The 23,719-nt window shown below is 38.3% G+C and overlaps 2 protein-coding genes across 3 annotated transcripts; one reads left to right on the top strand and one right to left on the bottom strand.

Annotated features, from left to right (window-relative positions):
* The first annotated feature begins 4,927 nt into the window (after positions 1 to 4,927).
* rps6kb1a (ribosomal protein S6 kinase b, polypeptide 1a) lies at positions 4,928 to 14,682 on the top strand. 2 transcript variants are annotated; one of them, XM_055148467.1, is made up of 16 exons: positions 4,928 to 5,356; positions 6,386 to 6,423; positions 6,603 to 6,723; positions 7,089 to 7,157; positions 7,769 to 7,916; positions 8,006 to 8,063; positions 8,223 to 8,323; positions 8,400 to 8,490; positions 8,584 to 8,674; positions 8,860 to 8,967; positions 9,041 to 9,103; positions 9,193 to 9,270; positions 9,595 to 9,702; positions 10,006 to 10,118; positions 14,327 to 14,407; positions 14,547 to 14,682. In XM_055148467.1, the coding sequence occupies exons 1-15, from the start codon at positions 5,273 to 5,275 to the stop codon at positions 14,358 to 14,360; spliced, it is 1,305 nt and encodes a 434-aa protein (XP_055004442.1). In that variant the 5' UTR covers positions 4,928 to 5,272; the 3' UTR covers positions 14,361 to 14,407; positions 14,547 to 14,682. The 2 variants fall into 2 exon arrangements, with proteins under 2 accessions (XP_055004442.1, XP_020785874.1); XM_020930215.2 differs by lacking the exons at positions 14,327 to 14,407; positions 14,547 to 14,682 and adding an exon at positions 10,384 to 11,910 and having other exon boundaries at positions 4,937 to 5,356.
* On the bottom strand, positions 12,061 to 15,838 carry rnft1 (ring finger protein, transmembrane 1). The gene is made up of 9 exons (XM_020930277.2): positions 15,674 to 15,838; positions 14,543 to 14,991; positions 14,185 to 14,261; positions 14,007 to 14,107; positions 13,682 to 13,835; positions 13,454 to 13,612; positions 13,315 to 13,380; positions 13,144 to 13,245; positions 12,061 to 13,053 (listed from the first exon to the last, which is right to left on the bottom strand). The coding sequence occupies exons 1-9, from the start codon at positions 15,700 to 15,702 to the stop codon at positions 12,919 to 12,921; spliced, it is 1,272 nt and encodes a 423-aa protein (XP_020785936.1). The 5' UTR covers positions 15,703 to 15,838; the 3' UTR covers positions 12,061 to 12,918.
* Positions 15,839 to 23,719: the final 7,881 nt, after the last annotated feature.

Raw genomic sequence — 23,719 nt, 5'->3', positions numbered from 1 at the left:
TATTTCACATACGCACTATTCTGTATAATTATTGGCAATCACATCCCAACTCATAACGCCTCAAGCCTTTGATTCTTCTATTGTGGTTACGGCTCTCCCAGATCAAACAAGACTTATCAGCAACTTCAGCCTCTGAGTCCTCAACTCACTCTGAAAGAGGCCATTACAGGTCTCTTTTGAATCTAATATGAACGAATGTCTCACCAGTGACTACCACGAGCTGTGAGCGAGCCTATCCATGGGCTTCAGAATGATGAAACATTAGCACTGTTCCCGAAATAATTAACAATTTAAAACAAAATATTACATCTTGTTAATAGTGAAAAGTTAAAATCCTATTCCCAAGGTTTTCTACTGCTGCTAGTACTTAACTATTACAAGGCAACTACAGCTCCCACATTACCACCTGTCTGACAAATAATAGGCTTAAAAATGGCCCAAAAATGTACTTGCTTATTCAGTGTGATCTTCAATATACTGGCAGGACTCACTCCTCTAATGTTGATTTTAAGTGATTGTAACTTACCACTCAAGCCAGTCATGAATTAATAATACCTCATGGGTTGTGTTAAGCTTGTATAGAAATATATAAACATAAACTCTTCTTATTACTATTCTTAACAATTCTGCTAGGAGGCTTCTGTGACTGAGCTGCTGTGACTGGTCCCTGGAGTAGCCTGTTATTTCTTCTGACTCTTCTTTATAATCACTACTGGTTTCCAAATGTAATGTAAGCACTCATATTTAAGTATTTTTTAGTCCTGAATTTTGGAAAATAAATGCATAAATTAGAAGTTACAATACTTTTTTACTGATAATATTTCATAACGCTTCATGAGCTTTCAATAGGATGTCCACCTATTGGTATCAGGTCATAATACAATATAAGTCCTTGTAAATGTGAATCTGGTCATGCTTTTTATTTATCCATGTTTTTTACGGCTGGGGTTATCTAAATCTATCAGGTGTGCAGTGCATCCAAAGCCCTAAATTCCTTTGAACAGAGAAAACCTAATAAAGTGCATGGCATGTGAAGAGTGGGTGTAAAGACACAGGAGCGGAGCCACATGAAAGCACTGGGCTGTTTGAAGAGGGCAGACGTCACTGACTTTCAATCCGACTGTTGGACTTCCCTCCCGGAGCAGAGGCTGTGTCCTGGGGCTCAACATGTCTGCACATGTCTCTGTGTCACGACATGATGCCACCTCACAAATATCACAGAGGAATGCCCCACTCCGCCTTCCAAGCATTCCAGAGCTGGGAATGTGAAGGCCTAGGTGTTCCTGCTGTAAATGCAAATCAGTCTAGCTTGAATGACACAATGATTATGACTCACTTCATACCTGAGTTCTTCTCATAATTGTTTAAGAGAAAGGGATGCACAAGCTAGACATATAATTTGAAAGGAACTGTAAATAAGATTTTCATTTTAAATTACATAAACATGACCTAACTGTGTCCCCAATGAGGTAGGCATGTTCAAATCAAAAAGCTTTTACTGATAACAATTCTAATGCTTATTTATTCTTAATTACAAAACCAGTGGACATGGTGGCCAAGTTGTTTATGTTATAATTTTGTGTTTTGGTTCTCAAGACAACTATCTAAACAGAAAGTAGAAGGAGCCTCACGCGAGTTTCTCATTTGGTTTGCCAGTTTCAATGCTGCAATCATGGTTTAAATTAAAAGGATTGTCTCTGATCTGAATCCTCTCTACCTTAACTCCAACCCCTGCAGCCAATCATGAATCAGTGCTAGTGCAGCCTCCGCAGCTCAGTGAGAGAATTCTGGAGGATGAGCTTTCACAGGACACTTGACCAGTCCATGAAAAACTTGTATTGTCCAGTCCAGGTTCAGTTGTGACTGTAGTAGAATATTTTTTAACAGTAAGAGTGCAGGCAGGATACCTATGCTACAGTTCCTTAAACACCCATGTTGATATGTAACAGACATATTTTAGGCCTAATGATACCTTTAAAGATAGAACAGGTCAAACAGCAGCCAGTGCATGCCCTATAGGACACCAGTCTGTTTCCCCTTATTTTGGCCTGCACCATACTTTTATTATAAAATTATTTTGTCTCTGTGCTTCATGTGGCCAACATGAAGCACAGAGCAACAACAGCAGCATCAGCTTCTCCATCCACGTGTTTGTTTGGATGCTCAGCTGAGTCCATTCTCCAATGAGGCTTTTGTTACTTTTGAGGGAGTTGTTAAGCAGAAAAGGCCACCAGCCTCTCCACACGCCGCATACACCATAATTTCTGGACTGGAAACATTCTGACAAATAAACAGAACGGTACACCACCTCTGCTGGCTCCCTGTCTGCTCCCACTCCCAGACATTTTCACATAGCTGTCTTTATGCAAATTGAACTTTTTAAAGCAGTTATGTTATTCCTGTAGGGTTGTTAGGCTATAGCATATCTGTAGGCCATAATTTAAAGTGTATAGAATCTGATGTTGAATTTAAACAAGGGCTGTGACAAGGGCCAAACCTCAATAGGCTATGACTTTGTATGAACATCATTCTGACCTCAACTCACCACAGAGAACCACAACAGAGTCAGTGGTAGGACATTACAGTCTTCTGTCCTTCTGTAAACATAAAACAAGTCTAAACAATCTGACAACATACAAAAACAGCTTGGTCACTAAGCCATCCACAGTGTTTCTCAATCAGGGGTAGGGGGAAAGGTAAGTGACCACTTGTCAGGAGGCAGGCCTACTTGGAATGATTTCCGATTTTAAAGAAAGATGGAATTAACAGTGGGCTGTTTGAATATAAAATGTTCTTTGTAGTACATTTGATATTCTTAATAACAGGTATGGATTGGAACTTATGGATAAATAAAATTAAAACTAAATAAACATTATTGACAATATAGCCCAATATATAGTCGCAATTATTTACTCAAAGTGTAAGACAAAGTTTAGAAGGTACTCAAGACAAAAAAAATAAAAAATATTTGGAACCACTAAGCCACTGAGAAAATGGAAATGAGCTACACGATAGAGAGACCATACATCCCTATTTACCCAGGACAGTCCTGGTTTTGAGCCCTGTGTCTCCTGTCCCAGCAGATTTATCCACCACCACCAGTGATTTGTCTAATTTTGATACAAGAAATGTCCCAGGCATTTTTGGCCAATTTGATACCTGCCAACAATAAAGAGAGGCAAACATTATCATTTGTTTAAATAAAATACATAAAGTCATGCTTAAAACTCACCAAAACACAAACAAAATGTAATTATACTGACTCACAGTTATAGTTAATAAGTTAGTCATGAACAGGCAGAGTGCATTACAATTTTCCTTAATTATGCACTCATTTCACAATTTTATTATTACCAACCACCCCACAAAAGAGTTGTAAGATTATGCATTCTCATGTCTGTCATAATCTGAGTGACTTCTGAGTGACGCTGCTTTTTTTTTTTTTTTTTTTTTTTTTTGCTTTATTGTCATTTGCAAACGCGGATTTCTGTATTCTGGATAAACAAATTACAATTTATGCTCCTCTTTACTGTTGGCGGGGATGTGATTAGTCAAAAATTGTGATAGTCCAGTTTTAGACTTGGTTTAGGCCTGATGTAGTCCTGGTTTAGTCTTAGTTTGTTTTCAAAAGTAGGGACACGTGGGACATTTCTTGTATAAAACTGGGACAAATCACTGGTTTTGGATAAATCTGCTGGGACAGAGGACACAGAGCTCAAAACTGGGACTGTCCCAGGTAAATAGGAATGTCTGGTCACCCTACACCCTAACTTCTACACGATTCATTGATGGCCCAAAATTATACAAGTTTTTGTGTTATTAATTTCACAATTACCAGTGTGGTGTCAACTTTTCAATTCCCTAAATTGGGTTTAATATGATATTCTAACAAATTGCAACTGACAGCGGTATCTCGTTTTACGCATTACTCGAGTAACTTGGCCTTTTCTGGTTGATTTTTCCGCTACTCAACATGCCTCGATTTCAGCGCCACCTACCGACTGACATTGGTGAAACCTTTTACACAGTGAATTAATCATGATTTACCCAGGCTGATAATGGGGATGATCTGGGGATGGGCAGCAGGGGCACCTCACAGTTGAGTTCTCGAGTAGGCTACCACCTAAAATAGGGTGAACAGATTTTCAAAATAAAAAACAGTTTGAGTTGGTTGGTAATAATAAAACTTTGAAACGAGTGCGTAATTAAGGGACATTGTTACGCACTCGGCCTAATGTCAGAGTCCGGATAGTCACATTTTCTTTGTGTTTTGGTCATTTTTAAGCAGCTTTTCTGTATTTAATCTAAACAAATGACATTGTATGCCTCTCTTTACTGTTGGCAGGGATCAAATTGGGACAAATCACTGTCCCAAGTTTCCCTATTTTTGACCAATTTGATATAAAGGTCTAAACCAAGACTAAATTAAAACGAAACCAGGACTACAGCAGGTCTAAACCAGGACTAAAACAGGACTATCACAATTTTTGACTAATCAAATCCCCGCCAACAGTAAAGAGATGCATAAATTGTTATTTGTTTAGCCAAAACACAGAAATCCGTGTTTGCAAATGACAATAAAGCAAAATAAATAAATAAATAAAATCGTCAGAAGTCCCTCAGATTATGACTCTTTTGTGGGGTGGTTGGTAATAATAAAATTGTGAAACGATTGTGTAATTAAGGAAAATTGTAATGCGCTCGGTCCATTCATGACAAACATGTGAGTCAGTATAATTACATTTTGTTTGCGTTTTGGTGAACTTTAAGCATGCTTTTCTGTATTTTATCTAAACCAATTATAATTTATGCCTCTCTTTTGTTGGCAGATATCAAATTCAATCAAACTGGGACATTTCTTGAATAAAAATGGAACAAATCACTGTTTTTTGGATAAATCTGCTGGGACAGGGGACACGGGGCTCAAAACTGGGACTGTCCCGGGTCAACAGGGACGTCTGGACACTTTACTAAAATTAAAACATACCTGGCATCATTGTTTGAACGGACATGCAAATAAATATCAAGTATTCTGTATTAATACGGGGGGATATTGAAATGATGGTGGTGTAATAGCGGGACAGGACCACGCTGCACTAGAGGCGCCCTGTACCCGGTGTCTCTGCGCTGTTGTTGTGGTTAGCCTTTAGCATTAGCCTCGTAGTAGCCCATGCTGTAGGAGGAGGTGCGCTTTGCCGGTTTGGCGCAGTGGGGATGGCTCTCACATGAAGCGGCCCAGCGGTATACTGTTCTCCGGATAAACACGGCTAAAATGACAGTGGAAATGGCCGGAGTCTTCGACATAGATCTGGATCAGCCGGATGACATCGTGTCTGAGGACGAGTTTGAGGACGGAGTGAGTTGTTGGGTTGATGCTAGCCGGTTAGCCTCGAGTTAGCATGTGCGTGTTAGCTCCGAGGCCTTTTTTTTTTAAAGCAAACTGCAGTAATACACACCTTAAAGAGCGGTATTTCTTAGAGTAGAATAAACACAGCGTAGAAAATTCATGCTCACTTCACTGTGCTCAGTCGTTATCATCATAAATGTAATGCCAGAGTGTTGACGTTGTTTCCCCGCTAATATTATTTTAGCAACGCCGCCCGGTGTTTTCCCACCTGAACCCCGCCAGATTCAACACATCGCTCTGCTCGTAAACTTAAAGCTCTGTAACACATGGTACGGCACGACAAACACTGTAATAATAAAAAATGACAATACCTAATAACTAATAGATATACGGCACTTTTCAGACATACGTGGAATAAACCACAAACATAACCCTCCCACCGGTACAGTCGCTTTTGTCACAAAGACCGCGGTTTGTTTAGGCAATTAAGATATCGTGTTGTATTTGCGTACTTGTTGTATTTACACTTGTACCCTATTCTTCTTCTTTTTTTTTTTTTTTTTTATAGCTCTGTGTGGTATATTTAGGGTGTCCAGTTTTTCAAAATAAACTGGGACATCCCCGGTTTGGGTTGGTGGTAATAGTAAAACTGAAATGAGAATTGTTACGCACTCGGAACTAATGTGAGTCAGTATAGTCACATTTTCTTTGTGTTTTTGTCATTTATATCCATGTATTTTGCGTTTTAAAAAAATCACGATGTACGCTTCTCTTTACTGTTGTCAGGGGTCAAAAATAGGGACACCTGTGACATTTCTTGTATAAATCTGGGACAAATCAGTGGTTTTGGATAAATCTGCTGAGACAGGGGACTCAGGGATCAAAACTGGGACTGTCCCGGATAAATAGGGACATCTGGTCATCTTAGATATGTTTATCAGTCAGACATGTGTACAACTATTACAATACTGCATTAGAAATGTAAACAGTGAATGTTACTCACCTAATAAACCATGTGTTGTGCTGCTTCTGTTTCAGAGTGAATACATGGACCAATGTAGCAGCGGGTTTGAGTTGTAAGTGTAAACATATTTTTAATGTGGTGATTTCTATATCAAAACAATAATCAGTACACTATGTTGTATTGTAGAAGTATAAAGCTGTAGCAACAGTGTGTCTTACAGCATGTTTGAAATGATTTGTGATATGTTGTTCCTTTTGATCTTATCTTTTGTCCTCCTTTTTGTTTCACTAGTAACATGGATGGCTGTGAGAAGTTTGAAATATCTGAGAACAGTGTAAACAAAGGAACAGAGCAGATTAGACCTGAATGCTTTGAGCTTCTGAAAGTTCTGGGAAAAGGCGGCTATGGAAAGGTATTAGAAAGTAACAATGCACAGACATACTAGACTAATCATATGTAAATATTACATTACACTGATACAACTGTATTTTAAACCATATTTGTGAGCTATGACAATGAGGCATAGGTATTAATATTTTTGTAATTAACATGTCCATCAACCCATAAAATGTTATTAATCGCTCCAGCTATTGCATGTGTTTTTTTTTGTTTTTTTTTTACAATGCAGTTACAAATGATTTACATATGAAATTTATGCAACTATTAATATACCAAAACTTTTTTTCTATGTAGACACTTCCAGATTCATATCTGAAACACATCAATGTTGCTGTACCAGAAATGTATTCAGGTATTTTTTATTTTATTTTTTTTCAGGTGTTTCAAGTTCGTAAGGTAACAGGTGCTGCTTCTGGGAAGATTTTTGCCATGAAGGTTTTGAAGAAGGTATGTGTTTAAATTCATCCTAATTTCAAATCCACCACAGCTGCTTGTGTGGGTGGTTTAGTTGTGGTACTGGACTGTTGCTCTCTTGTCTGTTCTGTTGCATTTTGAAATATTTTGTAATAAACATTCTTTTCCTAGAAAACCTCTGTTCAGTTTGGTTTCCCGGTATTGTCACAAAACTTATTGTGATGGCAACAGCTCTTTTTTTTTATTTTTTTATTTAAGGTACCCTATGTATTTTTTCTAATATGGGCTCTGTCACTTTCTTGTATCCAGGGAGATGCAATGCTTTGTCTGGAATATTTCTCAGTGTGGCATTAATCTAGTCTTGCATTTATTAAAATAAACATGTTTTATACATTTTAAAAAGTGTTCTTACTGTGTGGGGTGGCCTCTCCACTGATCTGATCTGTAACTTGGCCAAGTAGCATCACCTGCTTGTCTCCACTGAGACGAATATGTTTTATCACCGTTGAACATTCTAAGTAACAAGCAGGTGGTGGCTCTCCACCATAAAAGTTCTGTAGTGCATGTTTTATGTGCAAAGTAAATTTATGATTTTAGAAAGTGTACATTACTTATTATTCAGGTATTTGTTGTGTTTCTTCCAGGCCATGATTGTTCGTAATGCAAAGGATACAGCTCATACCAAAGCTGAGCGCAACATTCTGGAGGAGGTGAAGCATCCATTTATTGTGGACCTCATCTATGCCTTCCAGACTGGGGGAAAGTTGTATCTTATCCTGGAATATCTCAGTGGTGAGTGTCTTGGTGCCTGATTAAATAGACTTCATGTGATGATGGTCTCTTTCCTCAAATATAAATTTGATATTTTGTATTTTCTGCAGGTGGGGAGTTATTTATGCAACTAGAACGAGAAGGAATATTTATGGAGGACACAGCATGGTAACTACAGGCAACCTTTTATAAGTCTAAAAAGGTGTAAAAGCAGGCAGTATTTCAAAATGCTGTTTATGTTATTAGAGGCAGATGATGAAATTTTTAATGTTGAAATTGAAATAAACAGAAATAGTGCAACAATTATTTAATTAAATTCATTGACAGTTTCTACCTGGCCGAGATCTCCATGGCTTTGGGCCACCTGCACAAGAAAGGCATCATCTACAGAGACCTGAAGCCTGAAAACATAATGCTGAACAACAATGGTAAAGGCCATTAAAATGACCTCTGCCTTTTTCATTGCACTTGGTCACATTTTGATGCATCATTTCTATTCTATAGGGCATGTGAAATTAACGGACTTTGGTCTCTGCAAGGAGTCGATCCATGATGGCACTGTAACCCACACCTTCTGTGGCACCATTGAATATATGTATGTGACATGCTTCTCTATTGTCTGCTCCTATGGCAGAGTATCATGTTTGTATCATGTTTGTACCATGTGATTTCCTCTGCTCTTGTACAGGGCTCCAGAGATCCTGATGAGGAGTGGACACAATCGAGCAGTCGATTGGTGGAGTCTGGGTGCTCTCATGTACGACATGCTGACCGGAGCAGTAAGTCCACACCCAATCAATACACAAGCACACACACTGTGCTTCTCATGAAAAGAGAAAAAAATATGTTGGCAGTCAAAGGGAGTGGGTATTAAGCTGTATTTTTGTCTAATTTTGTGCTGACCAGTGAATGCTTTACTTTGACTCAACATGCATCATAACAGTTAGATGGTTTCTGTGTCTAGCCGCCATTTACTGGGGAAAACAGAAAGAAGACCATTGACAAAATATTGAAATGTAAACTTAGCCTTCCACCTTATCTGACGCAAGAAGCCAGAGACCTCCTAAAAAAGGTAAAATCTCCATGTTACATCATCAAGATCCAATAAAGCAACAAAAACAAACAAATGAACCTTTTGTTTCCAGCTGTTGAAGAGGAATGCCTCAGTGCGACTCGGGGGTGGCCCAGGAGATGCTGCAGAGGTCCAGGTAAACGGTGTGGTTTAAATCAACTGTTGGATAAGTTAAACAGAACAAATTACAAGGCTCTTAATTGTTTCACTCCTTTTCATCTCCAGGCTCATCCTTTCTTCCGGCATATAAACTGGGATGACCTGCTTGCTCGTAAAGTAGATCCTCCTTTTAAACCATTTCTGGTAAGTCTTTGTTGAAACGGCTCCCTCTGTATCTGGTAGTCTTAAAGGGGGGTGTAAAATTAACTGTTTAGCTATTTAGTATGTAAATGTTCCTTCATCATACGCTTATTTAAAGTTGTATTTTATTCATCCATGTTTAAATAATCCTGAATTGTCCCTTATTTGAGCGTTGAGTGTTAAGAAAATTTCAGTTCTCACCTACCCATCTTAAACAGGAAGTCAGTGGTTTCTATTCTGTCTTATATAAATATTGTGGTTTACAAATAACATAATGTAAAATGTCCATGTTCTGCTTGTTATTTTAAATGCGTGTTGTTTTCACAGCAATCGCCTGATGATGTGAGCCAGTTTGACTCAAAGTTCACCAGTCAGACGCCAGTGGACAGTCCAGATGATTCCACGCTGAGTGAAAGTGCTAATCAAGTCTTCCTGGTAAGTCTGGTTCTACACAATATTGCTTTTATAATGAGAGGGTTTTTGAGAGCAAATCTAAACGGGAATACAGACAAACTATACTCAAGTGTTTTTATTGTTTTCATGGTCCGTTTAAACTTCTTACAAGAATCAGTTAATGTGTCCCATCTGGTTTTGAATGAGTTCAATTCCTGGAAGCTGTGCTCACTTGTTAACCACACTGCATGATACGGTTTACTTAGCACTGCATTGCTCATCATCAGCTGTGGGTTGTTTTTGGAAAAAGACGCTAACTCAGATATTTTTGTCTCATTTCCACAGGGTTTCACATATGTAGCCCCATCAGTTCTGGAAAATATCAAAGAAAAGTTTTCCTTTGAACCAAAAGTTCGCTCTCCTCGAAAATTCCCAGGAAGCCCAAGAACTCCTGTAAGGTAAATATCCCTCATCATACATATGCATACAGCTTTAAACTTCCTCCATGGAGACAGTCAGTTTATGCCAGTAGGCCAGATTACAGGTCAGATCTATGAAGAGGCGACACTGCCCATAGTAAGACTACATGACTTTTGGTGGTATCACACCAGTAGTTGAGCATGGAATCAAGCTAGTGGCAAACCCTCCACTGGAAAAGTTACATAGCGTACCTTTAACAAGTACAATAGCTTCAGACACTAACTTTATAATGTGTCTCTACAGTCCAGTGAAGTTCGCCCGTGGGGACTGCTGGCCTCGAGGGCCAGCGCTTAATGACAGCCCGTGTGTGCTGTCTCCTGGTGTATCTGAACAGCCCATGGACGTGTCCTCTGTGGAGTACACAGACTTTAGCAGCAGTGGAAGTACAGAGGCATCAGCACCACTCCCTATCAGACAGCCCTCAGGCCTCAGCACAGGACAATATAAGAAACAGGCCTACCCTCTGAACACAAAGAGACCAGAGCATCTAAGAATGAACTTATGACACGTGGCTTGTTGCTGAACTTTAGAAATATTCAAATTTTCCTTCTAATAGGTCTTCATTTTTTAAGAGACTTGTAGTTTTTTTTAAGACTTGACTGACACTGTTTCCGCTGATCACCAGCTCTTCCAGCAGCGCCTTCTCGCTTGACCTTTGACCTTTGGCCTCTATCTACTGTCTTTAAAGAGCAGTGGTCAGGGATGTGTGAGACTTCTAGAAAGGGGACTTGCGTGATAAGTTTTGACATTATATGATTTATTGGTGCTCTGTCCATCTAAAGGACAATGTTATGTTTACAGCTGGAGATGCTAGTGTACAATGGATTTACCATTTGCACTTTAAGTGCCCCTCAGTATGCAATTTGCAAGAATTGCAAAAATTTGGGATGTTTGAAAGAAATCTGAGAAGCTTGCACACCATTGATTGTACCCCACAGCAAAAACAGTTGAGTTTGGGGTAATCTAGAAAAAAGGTCTCAAAAGAAATCAAATCTGGCCTTGAGATGCGTCACCAGTAAACTCCTGGTGCCGTTTGTCTTCGTTTAGTTACTGTTCTGAAGAGCTAGCCTGTCTCTTTTTGCTGGATGTAAATACACCTGAGTGTATACAGTTAGCTGTGCTGCATTACGACTTACTGTTGGGTCGGTCCATTTTAACGGTTGAAGGCTCCTGAAACCCCATTCATTATGCTCACAATTCATATCAGTGTCTTTTTTTATTGATCTGTCAGTTCAAATTTACTTCTTCCTGCTACAATATCACATGTACAAGTATTATGCAAAAAGCAATAGAAGTATCATTTTACCAATGCCAGACCAACACATGTAGTTTTCAGTACAAACAAACTTTCAGTTGAAGAACCAAAAGGCTTTAGTCAAACACCAGGTAATACACGTTGTATCTTGTGCATCAGAGTTAAGTTGCAGACTTAAATTGTTTTATATTAATAGCTTATTTTAACAATTTAATTTTTTAGATTATTATGAGAACTTCATATTTATTTCAAGTGCCATTTTGTTTTCACAGAATTGTTCACTATGCAAATAATGTATTTATTTTGTTCTAGTATTACACTAATAATAAGGCAGCAGAATGTGATTTGTCATTCCTGTACATTTTATTCCATGCGTTCTGTTTGATATTGGTTTTTACCACACTCCCATGAAGTTATTGTATTCTGATTTCTGACATGTATAAGAAAATTAATTATTGTGCTGTGGTTTAATCCAAGGCTAGAATATAAAGAAAATACTGTTACATTTCACAGTATTCAGTGCTTTTATGTCTCATTCCTTATCAAATTCTGTACAATGGGGACATGGATTTCATTTTATTTTTCTGCTTTATTCTTTAGGATTCCTTGTATATGATATTCCACTATTGTAAAATTAACACAAAGTATTTATGCCAGTCCAGCTCATATTCCCATCATGGTAAAATGATGTTAAGCAGCAACTGGTTGCTTCTTACTTGAATGGTTAAAGAGTTAAAAATGTAAAATGTACATAACATGGTGACTCTTTCCACTGTAATGATACACGCTTGTAAGATGTTTGATTTTTTTTTTTTTTATTATTCATTTAGATGGATAAAAATGACATGGTTTAATAAAATATGTCCCATTCTTTGGTTATTAAAAACAAGAACCCGAGCACCTCTGTAGAAAAATAATCTCCAAATGTGGACCAATTTTAAATTTGCCCACCAATGTTTTGAATCGCCAACACATTTTTTAGTCCATATAACTATGGAACACTGCATAAAGTTGGCCAGAAATGGCCATATTTGTTCAAAAAATTATTTTAAATACATTTTAAATTCTTAGGATATAATCTTATATAAACATATCAGACAGTCAAAGGGCAACATTCACCTCATGTTGAAATTAAAGGTGCACTGTGTAACTGCTGGGGATGTTATTGCTTTACCTAGAATGGTCCACAGTTAAATAACATTTAATTAACATCCACGGAGAAGCAGGTAGTGCACCATCAGAAAAGTTACAGAGTCCACCTTTAACTACACAGACATAGGAAAAACAAAACGATTTCAAATACTCAAGACATAAAACTGATCAAAGTTTACAAAGGTCAATATACTGGTGTAATAAGCAGGAATCTGCCTATTATGAAAAGTTTTCCCCTCTAACATGAGGCTGCAAAAACAGCCCTTAGCTTGAACAGTGTAAAAGACAAAGATACATTTTCAGTGGGATTTGACATTGTCAAATACATTTATGGCAATCTGATACCAAAGGCCTTACACAACTGAGGTCTGTCAGTAAATCTGCAGATGTGGAGATGTGTCTCCATCTCTCCACTTGTAGACTTTTTCTGTGATCACTGTCCGACACAGGGGACAGCTCTTCTCCCGATTAAACCACAGAGCAATGCACTCGTCACAGAATATGTGCTGCAGGAGGAGGAAGTCATGTGAGCATGTTTCAGATCTACAGATGTATCTATAGATGTTAAAGGTTAATATCATGAATCAAGTGTTCACCTGACAGTGCAGAGACCGAGGCTGCCTGTACTCTCCTTGGCAGATGGGACACACCTCTCCAGCCTCACTACACTGACTCCTGGTGGCCGCAGCTCCAGTTTGCTGAAACAAAAAAAACTCTACATGAAGTTTCTTAATGTGAATTGCACTTTACAGTGAGATGCCACTTACTTCGCCCTGTAGACAAATCCTCAGAATTTTTATTAATGCTGAACACTGTCCATAAAATCCTAAAAGCTGAGGATAAGAGATCATGGGTCAATGTGCTACAGGTGTATTTGGGAAGTGCTCACTGTGGCTGTGTACTTACTTTCATTATGAGGTAGAGCAAAGCTAGCGCAACCCCAAATGTCAGCCCAGGAGCTCCATCTGCTTCCTGGTGCGTGACCAGGTAACGGAACCACAAAGGGACAGGGGCAACTGCTTGGTAAACCTGACCCAGCTCCTCTGTCAACATCAACAACCTCCCCTAGAACAAAACACCATTTTTACAACATTTGCCAATATTCACTGTTGATTGTAATTAACCATCTCTTACCTGAGATCTGTAGGTAACCAGGGTGGAGGGAAGCAGCAGAATAAGGCACTTAATTCCCATAGTCAGAAATTTAATGATGAAGTTTGTGATGCCAACTGCCCAGAGCACCTCCCAAAACCCCAATGGCTCAATGGTTGGGCTCAGGAAAATCAGACTGAAAAACAAATCAAATGAAACAGATTTAGAACATAATGCTGATTTAGGTTCTAGGCTTGCGTTGTAACTGAAGTTGAAATTTTTATTGAACTGTTTGGATGCAGAACACATATAAAACAAGATTAAAGCATTCATCATAGCAGTACTGTCCAAATCTCTTTAGTCATACCAGTAGTGAAGTGTTTCAGTACTAAATGTGTAATAAAGCAGGATTGTTGAGGAACTCAGGAAGACGAGAAACCAAACACAGTGAAACTTCGAGTGGCCATCCTGAAAAAATAAAATAAAAATAAAATAAAATAAATGAATGTTTTTTTAATATAAATATAAATTTGATCTGGTCTTACCTGGCGAAACACTTGAGTCTGAATACCTTTATTCACATATAAAAATGTTGTAAAAAGTCCAATGCCAATAGCTAACCCTGCGGAGTGAACAGGAGGTACAGAGTGAAAAAATCTAACTGAAAACAATCTTGGTGCATTTCAGGTGGATTTCAGATGGGCGGAAAAGAGCCAGTTGATCTCTATTGACTGATACATTGTACATTACCATGAAATATCCAAAAAGGTAAATGCACAAATGTTTAATCTGATTATATAATTTCTTATTTACTAGACTGAAGAACTCAATGTGTTACAACAAAATATATAAAGACTATTGTGATCAATAACTCAGTAATTCTGGTTTGAATGTTCTGCTTACCAAGAGCATGCTGGATGACCAGTTTAGCACACAGTATTATGAGGAAAGGAAGACTCTTCTGAAGCCACCGGAATAGACAGCGGAGCTCGGAGAGGGAGGTACTGGGCTCTCCGGATTCTGGATCAGAGTCGGGGGGCTCCTGGTCAGACGAGGAGTGAGGCTGGTGCTGTGTTCGCCCGTGTGAGTGTGAGTGAGAGTGTGTGTGAGAGGCCCTGGACCTCCTGGACGAAGCTCCACCGCTGGACTCCCCAGGACCACTGGCGATGGGCACACGCACCTCTGCACCCTCAGGATTAGCAGCGGGTGAGCACAGTGTGGGGGTCCTGGTTTTGATCTCTGGTTGCATAAACAGTTTTACATCATTCGGTCCTGTCGAAGCCTCCTGTGCACTTTGAGACTGCATCACAGCTGAAGAACCCCTCAGTTTTGATGCTCTGCTGGACTCACTCCTAAACACAAGAACAGAACAAATATTTAATTATTTATGTTAACAACAATATTATAACACATTATTTTTATAGGATTAATCAAAGATGCATTATGTCACTTTTTTGGTGAATGGCGCACCACAAAAAAAAAGTTATTGCTTTGGAATGTCTGGAGTAGCGCACAGTGTGACATTAAATTTATTTATCTCCATGGGGATAATAAGGTGACATTACAAGGCCAAGTTTTAGGTCAGATCTGTGGAGTGGTGACCCTGAACTAACACTTGTATTTAAAAACAATTGTATTTAATTGTAAAATAGATGCCATACTGCGTAAACACTCAGGGAAAGCACTATCATCTCCATGGAGAGCAGCTGGTGGCGGACCCTCCACCATAAAAGTTACATAGTGCAGCTTTAAGACTCCCAAAAATAACTCCTGACGTGTCAAAACCATCAACATTTCAAAATCTTTCTAAATTGGGAGATACTTATTTGCCATACTAAACCAACAAACTTTACATCCGTGAACAACTTCTACTATACATGAGAACAAGGGTAAACACTATTTCTCAGTCCGGTTTACTTTACTAAACTTTACATTGCTGGAAGTCATTTATTTCAGCACACTGGTTGTGGGAATAGCCAAACAGATGTTAGCATTAGCTGAGTATCGTATCTATCAAATTAAAAAGCTATTCACCTCGCATTATTCTGCAATCGGAGTTTCATCGTATGCGTTTATTCTCCATTTAGTGTCATTTTCATCACACTTAACAAAAAAATAAAATGTTAACAAAACCAAAACAGAATCGTAAGGTTTGAGCTAAACTGTGCGCTGTTTGTTTACGACAGGAAACTACCTGCTTCGACGCATTTACGGCGAAAACAGAGCGCCGCCATGACTGGACTCCCCCTACTGGAGCTGTATGCAACTTACCTCTATTATTATTTAACAAACTGAATTTATTTTTACTTAAAAAATTTGGCACTTTTGGATCCGTTAGGGAAATTATGTGTTGTGACATGTTGTGAATTAGACGCTCTCCCTTGTGAAAGTTGACCAACATACTGAAGCTGAAAATTAATAAACCAACAAAAAACAAATAAATATACTACTGCTACTACTACTACTACTACTACTACTACTACTACTACTACTACTACTACTACTACTACTACTACTACTACTACTACTACTACTAATACTATAATAATAATAATAATAATAATAATAATAATAATAATAATAATAATAATAATATTTTTAGTACACATTATGCACTCTTCTTACAGTTTGTATTGTATTGCTATGCCTGGCATGTTCCACTATATAGCAAAACTGACCTATCTCCATGGAGCCAAGCAGGTCAAATTCACAGAGAGAGGCAAATCCTCTCACAGTAAGAAAGCATATTTATCAAGGTTATTTTTGGAGCAATAAAAGCACCTGTAACTGAAAATGCCATAATATCATACTTTTCTACAAAGGCTAAGTTTATATAGTGTTATATAGTGTAAGTTTTTATCGTGTATATTCTTATACAGGGAAAGGTCCAGTGAGAGGGAACAACTCTCTTCTTCATGAGTGCCCTAGTGAGTTTTACACAGTATGGCATTAAACGCCTATTTTGCCACAAGCTGGTGACTACAGGACCAATATACAGGTCAGATCTAAGAATGTGTGTTTCTTAAAGGGTCCATATTGTGATATTGTCTGCGTTCACACATATTTAAAGCACAAACCCTGCTTATTTCGGCTGTGTTCTGAAACTGAAAACTCTCTGTTCTTGTGGTGTCATGTGCGAATACAGGAAGTGCTCCATTATGTTTTTAAACTTACACCTTCAGTAGAATCATTTAGATGATTTCAACCCTGGAATTGCCCGTCTCTACTGAACTAAAGGTAAAAGGTAGCTGGTAACTTGAAAACTACCACTTCATGACATCACAAGTTGGAACAGAGCATTTTGAGCATTGGAGATGTAGACAAACTAATAATAAAAGATGTGTGAGTAACAACATTCTAACATGGCTTAACGCTCACAAGAATCAATTTTGTGTAATATAGGACCTTTAAAGTTTTAGTATATTTTAGAAATAATTTAGGAATAAAAACACCTAATGAATGAATGTTTAATAAATATGTTTAATGCTATACTGTGAAACATTCTAAATAAAACAATAACATCTCTCTGAATGTTTGTAAGTACCCATCAGAAAAGTTCATCATTCATGGATGTTTGTAGGAAGAATGTTATATGTAATAGGCTCCTTAAACATGACCTAAACATAATTTTTCTCTTTTCCTTTTGTTAATTGTGTTTTTCCTTTTCCTTTTATGGTTTTAGAGGTTAATAGACTGCTGTGCCTCACAATTTTGTGATCTATAATTGTGTAATTCCCTGCACTTATACAACTGTCCTCCTCGTCTGGACTGGACATGTGAGCCTGTCTTTGTAGAGGTGAACAGTTAACTGCTACTGCCAGGATGAATGAACGTGGTGAAGGAGTGGAGACGAAGAGAGCCGTGACCTGACAGCTCTTTGACAGTCCTTATATAGGGCTGTCATCATCCTCTTTTTACTTCTGTGTAAATGGTGCCAGCTGTTGCATTGTGGGAAATCTCACTTTAGGTGCCACCTCCATTCAGTGTACAGTGGACTGCTGTTTGCGGAGGAGCAAACTCAAGTGCCCCACATCACCTGCCTCAGCGGGAAACTGTAGCAGACGTTTTGTTCTGTACTGTCATAATAGACATCTTATTCTACTCGGCTGCTACCAAAATAACATTATGTTTTTCTTCCAGGAGTCTATTTTGGCTTTTGCTGTTCTGCATCATGGGACTAAATTTGTAGGTTCATTGAAAGGACTTTTTTTTTTTTGCTTTGAATAGTAGCTTACTTTGTTTTTTTAAGAGTGGGTCGGTCTATTTTGAATACCTTTATTTAAAAGTGTTAGCTCGCTCACTTGAGGCACCCTTTGAAACTTGGATGGACCTTCAGTCAGTTTGATCTGGACCTCCACCAGGTTAAAGGTCCTATGTTACGCTAAATTGATTCTTGTAAACCTTAAGCCAAGTTATAATGTTGTTACCTCATTAAAGTTTCAGTCACACACCTTTAAGAAATCCTTTATTATTAGTCTACATGTCAAAAACTCAAAATACTCTGTTCCACTTTGTGATGTCATATCAAGGGGTAGTTCTCAAGTTAACAGCTACTTTTTACTGTTTGTTCAGTAGAGATTCAAAATACGAGGACTGAAATTATCCAAATTATTCTAATAAAGCTGTGTGGAGTTTAAAAACACAGTGGGGCACTTCCTGTATTACCACATGACATCACAAGGTGGAACAGAGTGTTTTCTATTTGAGAGAAGAACTCAGCCTAAATGTGCATATGAGTTTGTGTGATAAATGTGTATATGAACAAAACACAACTCCAGGTGTGTTTTTGATGAGGAAACAATTTTATAACATAGAATAAATGTAATAAATAATGTAATATGGGCCCTTTAAAACTTAAGCTTTTGTTTATATGTTACATAATATACACACAGTACACACAGCTGATTCTCTTACTCTCTTCTCCATGATTCTGGTTTAAGATTTATAGAAAGTGGTCCTGGACAATGTACTGCAACAAGTGGTCCCACTGGTATGGAGGCACGCAGCAGACACATTTCCCTAAGATGGCTATAATACCTTACAGTAACAGTTCTATAAAAGTCAGAAAGTAACAGATGAAGTAACTTGAATTTATTAAACAAAAAATGTTTGACAAAGTATAAAAGATATTAAACAATACATGGTGATGTGATGTTTGTGAACAAGTCAGCTGTTTTGAATGGTTCCTTAACATGAACTGTAGGAATTAGATCACATTTTTTTAAGAACAAATCTTTTTCTTTCCAAACGGTCTCCATTTTTATATTCAGATTAACTCTGAACCAAGACAAGAATCAGTTTTTAAATTATTAATATTGTGGTGCAAGATGCTGCATAATTTTAGTAGGTAACTTTGAACAATTTCTTAGCCTTGGTCAAGTCCCTTTGTGATTAGTTTGTTGTTAATATTAGTTCTCACTTTGGCTTCTGTCATAGTCTTAGAAATAAATGGTCTTTTGAACAGCTCTTTGAAATGAATGGATCCAAAAGATTTAAATCCCATAAAAGAGTCGAAAATCCCATCACTACAACACAAACATTTTGGCTGCCTTAGATTTCGTCTCACTTTTGTAATTCATTATAAACAACAGCAGACGAGACAAAGCATTAAAGACAAAGGGGGTAGAATTGAACTTAGCCCAGTCTCTATCCTCATGCTGTTTCCTTTACCGTCCAATAGATGGCGACACAACACAAGCGATAAAGCAACCATGAGGCAAAACCATCCTGACAGTATCCTACAATAATGCAAAAATACATCTGAATAACGCACAAACTAAAAATAACATGATTTTTGCATTTGTGTTCTGCTGATTTCTTTGCGGTCTGATTAAATGGCTGCAGGTACAGTTCATTTATAAGGTCCAATAATCAGGGCTACTGTACTGTACTGTAATGTATCACTACTCTCTTTGTGCTTCAGGAGCAATGGCCACCAAGGTGAAAAGAATCGTTTGTTGGTGACCTCTGTGTTCTGTGCGTGTTCTCAGACCGCCCCTCCTTCTGTCCGGCTCTCCTTATAGTAGCCACTCACAGGTTTGTTGTACTGCCCCGACATGCTTTCACGTGTTTTTCCTTTCATGGGAGATAGATGGGCTTGTGCCGCGCTGTAGAAAAAGGCCTTATCAGACACGACATGGGCCTCTCAATTGTCAATCTGATCGATGTCTACCGCCGGATCTAGGCCAATGCATTAGTCGCTCCTAGACTCAGACACACCTCACTGCACAGATATTTGCGCTATTGTGGTGTAATTGTCTCATTTTTGCAGCTCGGATGGAAACTGAATCTATGTCCAAATGTGCATGAAAAAGATGTATTTATCATTTGGTAAATAAAGGATGTTACACAAGATTTACATTTCCATTAACATTATCCTGCACCTGTTTTTATTATGTTATGTTACAGCTTTTCCTGGAATATCAATGTGGCATTAAACTTATCTATGTTGCAATTGGACAATAAGCCTGCTGTCTTTTTACTGCTCAGAAATGCCTTGAAAAGCATTCATTCTTACTGTGAACAGGGTCACCTCTCCACAGTAACTTGGTCTGGTGGCATCAACTACTTGTCTCATAAGTTTAATACCATACTGTGGAACATTCCAGGCAAAGCAACAAGAATGTGGACCCTTCACTAGGCATAGTATATAGCGCTCTGATAAGCATTTACCCTTGAACTACAATATTTGACTAGATCTTGGGACAATATGTATGCTATGGCTACTGCATAATATATGTAACAACAATTATAAATACATCGAGTTAGCCTTAATAAAGCGCTAACAAAGACTAAATTATAATGAACAAATGTCTTATTATGAATAACATAACAAACCTGATTAATTCTGAATAGTACTAGGAATGATTTGGGTTTAGTAACTACTTAGTTATTACCCTAATCCTAACTCATAACTAACTCCTCCATTAATTTGTTAAACTATGAATAAACAATGTGTTCATTATGAATGAAGTCTTGGTTAATTATAGTTACTCAAAAGTGGTATTGCTTTCTGTAGTTCTTCCAGTTTAATTATTGTTTTTCATATGCTAATTTTTGAATATAATAATTACTTATTTCAGTAAAAATACTCCCCAGGTGACTATAAACACACGTTGAGTAAGAGCAGAAAATGAAATACAGCAGAAGCTTAAATTCAGCCGCAGCATGTGAGGCGGCACCATAGTGTTTTGTATTGACGTATTGTAACATCTCAGCATAGCTTCTCTTTTCTCTCCTCTTTTCTCTCCTCTGTCTCTCCTCCACTCGCTGCAGGCCAGAGGAGGCTCATGTGCTGTGCCAGTCCTAATAAATCCTCTGTCAGGAGCAGCAGCGGTGGAGTGGACCTGCATACTCCAGGAACCTGCACTTCCTCTAATCTGCCCCCAAGATGGAGCAACAGTTGGCTCAGCTGGTGGAAAGAGAGGTGGGGGGCTCCCTGGTGACTTCACATACCTGTAAGAAACACCATTGGAATACATGGAGTTCACAGTCTAGAAATTTATTACGTCATGATTTCAGATGAAGCGAGGGCATATCCCGGGGTTTCAGAATGATGCAAATTTATACCATTGCAATTGCTATTAAAACATTAAAGGGCCTAATGATATTAAGATGTTTACAGATCTATGTTCTAATGTTGTTTCCTCTTCACAGATCCAATAGAACTAAATTAAACTGTGACTAATGCTCAAACTAACCCTTGACTAGACCAGAACTGAACCAGATGTCCACATTAACACTAAACTGGACTCAAACCAGGACGACGTGCAAATGTGAATGATTTGAAAATTGTGCCAACTTCTAAATATTTTGTCAAAAAATAATGTTGCTTTTTAGTTATACTGATGGAGACGACCTTGAACCTGGTGCCAGTTTTTGTTTCATGTGAATAAGCCCAGTAATTAGAGATATTAATCATAAACCAGGCCAACAGATCTGCAATCTGATAGTTAAAGGTCCAATATTGTGCAAAATTTACTCTTGTGAGCTTTAAGACATGTTATAATTTTGTTACCGCCACAAGATGTGTTTTGTTTTCGTTCACACATGTTTAAGTAAGTGGTAGTTTTCATTTTAACAGCTGCATTTTACCTTTAGTTCAGTAGAGATTGGCAATTCCAGGACTTAAATCATCCAAATTATTCTAGTGAAGGTGTATGGAGTCTAAATTTGCAGGATTTGTGCATTAAATGTGTGAATAAAACAAAACGCAACTCTAGGTACATCTGTGATGAGGAAACAACATTATAATAAACTGCGTAATACGAACAATTTAAACGGCAAATCCCACCATGGATTTCTGTCCTGTCCTCCAGCTCCCTTGTTTTAAACTATAGGAATTCCAGGCACTGCTTCTTGCTTGTTGTTAGGTTGTGTGTTCATTTTCTCTAAACACGATGGAAAACAAAACGCATTACCCTACCTGCCACATTCACTTTTTCCAGGATGTTCAACACTCGTAGTCCCTCTGGTGTTAGTTTAGCGAGCACAGGCGAAGAGCAGAGGAGTTTGTATGGGCTTTGGTAATGCCTTACAGATGTGTGCAGCAGTGTAGCCAGTTGTGTCAGCCAGGGGTTTTTCATTGGCCCTGGAGAGGAGACATATTTCTATCTTGTAAATGGCTCTGAAAAGCTCCATACATTGCGTGAAATGGCTAAAATATATGTGCGTGTTTAAAGGTGGAATGTGTACGTTTTCTGGAGGAGGGCCCGCCATCTGCTTGTCTTCATCCAGAGGTGCCACAGTATGGTATTAAAGACAAATATGTGACATCCCCAAACCAAGTTACAGGTCAGATCTGTGGAGAAGCGCAGTACAAATGTATGCACAGTACAAATGCACAAATATCATGGTATTTCTGAAGCCACTTAAAATCATAAAATATAAAATAAACAACCTATTAGCCTAGGGTGACCAGATGTCCCTATTTAACCAGGACAATCCCAGTTTTGAGCCCTGTGTCCGCTGTCCCTGCAGATTTATCCAGAACCAGTGATTTGTCCCAGTTTTATACAGGAAATGTCCCAGGTGTCCCTATTTTTGACCAATCTTATTCGGTACCAACAATAAAGAGAGGAATAAATTGTCATTTGTTTGGGTAAAATACAGAAAAGCTGCTTAAAAATGACCAAAACACAAAGAAAACATGATTATACTGACTCACATGTTAGTCATGAATGGACCGAGTGCAGAACAGTTTTCCTTAATGACGCACTCGATTCACAATTTTATTATTACCAACCACCTCAAACCTGTGTCCCAGTTTTTGAGTTTGATAATCTGGTCACTCTATATTATCCTACAGTTCAAATGTATTAAAGTAAAGACTACCTGACTGTTTTTAAATGTTGTACTTTTTAACATGTTGTCAGTGACATCCACCTGCAACTCACTATCCAATGCACGGTTTCTCCAACCTTTTTCCACCGGTGAGCTGTCTTTACAAAACAAAAATACCAGAGAGCTACTCATTTTTAGTGTCCACAAGAAATAGAGCCAATTATATCTTTAAATATTTGTTAATTTTAGCCCAAAACCCATGGACATAAAATTGTTGTGCACAGAGATTATTGAATCAGTGCAAGAGATACAGTAGATGAGTTTAATGACATACTGTGGGGCAAAGCTATAACATCTCCATCAGAAAAGTTACACATTGTGCCTTTAAACTGGTCCCATTAGCAGACAGTGATAAACAGGCTAATAGTGTGGTGGACCTTGGTCAGCGAGTGTGGTTTTGTCGGTTTAAAGCTGACAGAGCCTGTGCGGTCTTTATTAAGGAGATCAGGCGCTCGTGAATGTTTTCTCTCTGCTGGTCTCTAGTTTCAATTGATTGCTTTAATTTGGCCCATAATGAGTGGGACGCCTCCTGCTACAATTAGAGCGCCGTGCGTGTAAGTGCGAGCATGTGGGCGCGTATTTATGACATTTCAGGGACTTGAATCTGTATACACACTCGCATTACAGGGACCTGCTTCAATTATGGGACAAAATGACGTTGATCCTTTATTATTACATTGACAAGGCAAGTTTATTTGTCATAACCAAAGTAACTATGTGCTAGAGTAAGAAAAACAT

This window comes from Boleophthalmus pectinirostris, unplaced genomic scaffold (genome assembly GCF_026225935.1).
Source record: "Boleophthalmus pectinirostris isolate CB_2022bp ecotype Guang Dong unplaced genomic scaffold, ASM2622593v1 HiC_scaffold_12, whole genome shotgun sequence".
Classification (NCBI taxonomy): domain Eukaryota; kingdom Metazoa; phylum Chordata; class Actinopteri; order Gobiiformes; family Gobiidae; genus Boleophthalmus; species Boleophthalmus pectinirostris.
Note: the sequence above shows the minus strand (reverse complement) of the source record. Positions and strands in the feature narration are given on the sequence as shown.

Excerpts from the sequence above, each read along its gene's own strand:
- rps6kb1a (XM_020930215.2), top strand. The coding sequence starts at position 5,273 with ATGACAGTGGAAATGGCCGGAGTCTTCGACATAGATCTGGATCAGCCG. Across the intron at positions 6,724-7,088 it reads GAAAAGGCGGCTATGGAAAG|GTGTTTCAAGTTCGTAAGGT; the intron begins GTATTAGAAAGT and ends ATTTTTTTTCAG. Across the intron at positions 9,104-9,192 it reads GAGATGCTGCAGAGGTCCAG|GCTCATCCTTTCTTCCGGCA; the intron begins GTAAACGGTGTG and ends TTTCATCTCCAG.
- rnft1 (XM_020930277.2), bottom strand. The coding sequence starts at position 15,702 with ATGAAACTCCGATTGCAGAATAATGCGAG. Across the intron at positions 13,613-13,681 it reads TGGTTACCTACAGATCTCAG|GGGAGGTTGTTGATGTTGAC; the intron begins GTAAGAGATGGT and ends GTTTTGTTCTAG. Across the intron at positions 13,054-13,143 it reads CTCGGTCTCTGCACTGTCAG|CACATATTCTGTGACGAGTG; the intron begins GTGAACACTTGA and ends CTCCTCCTGCAG.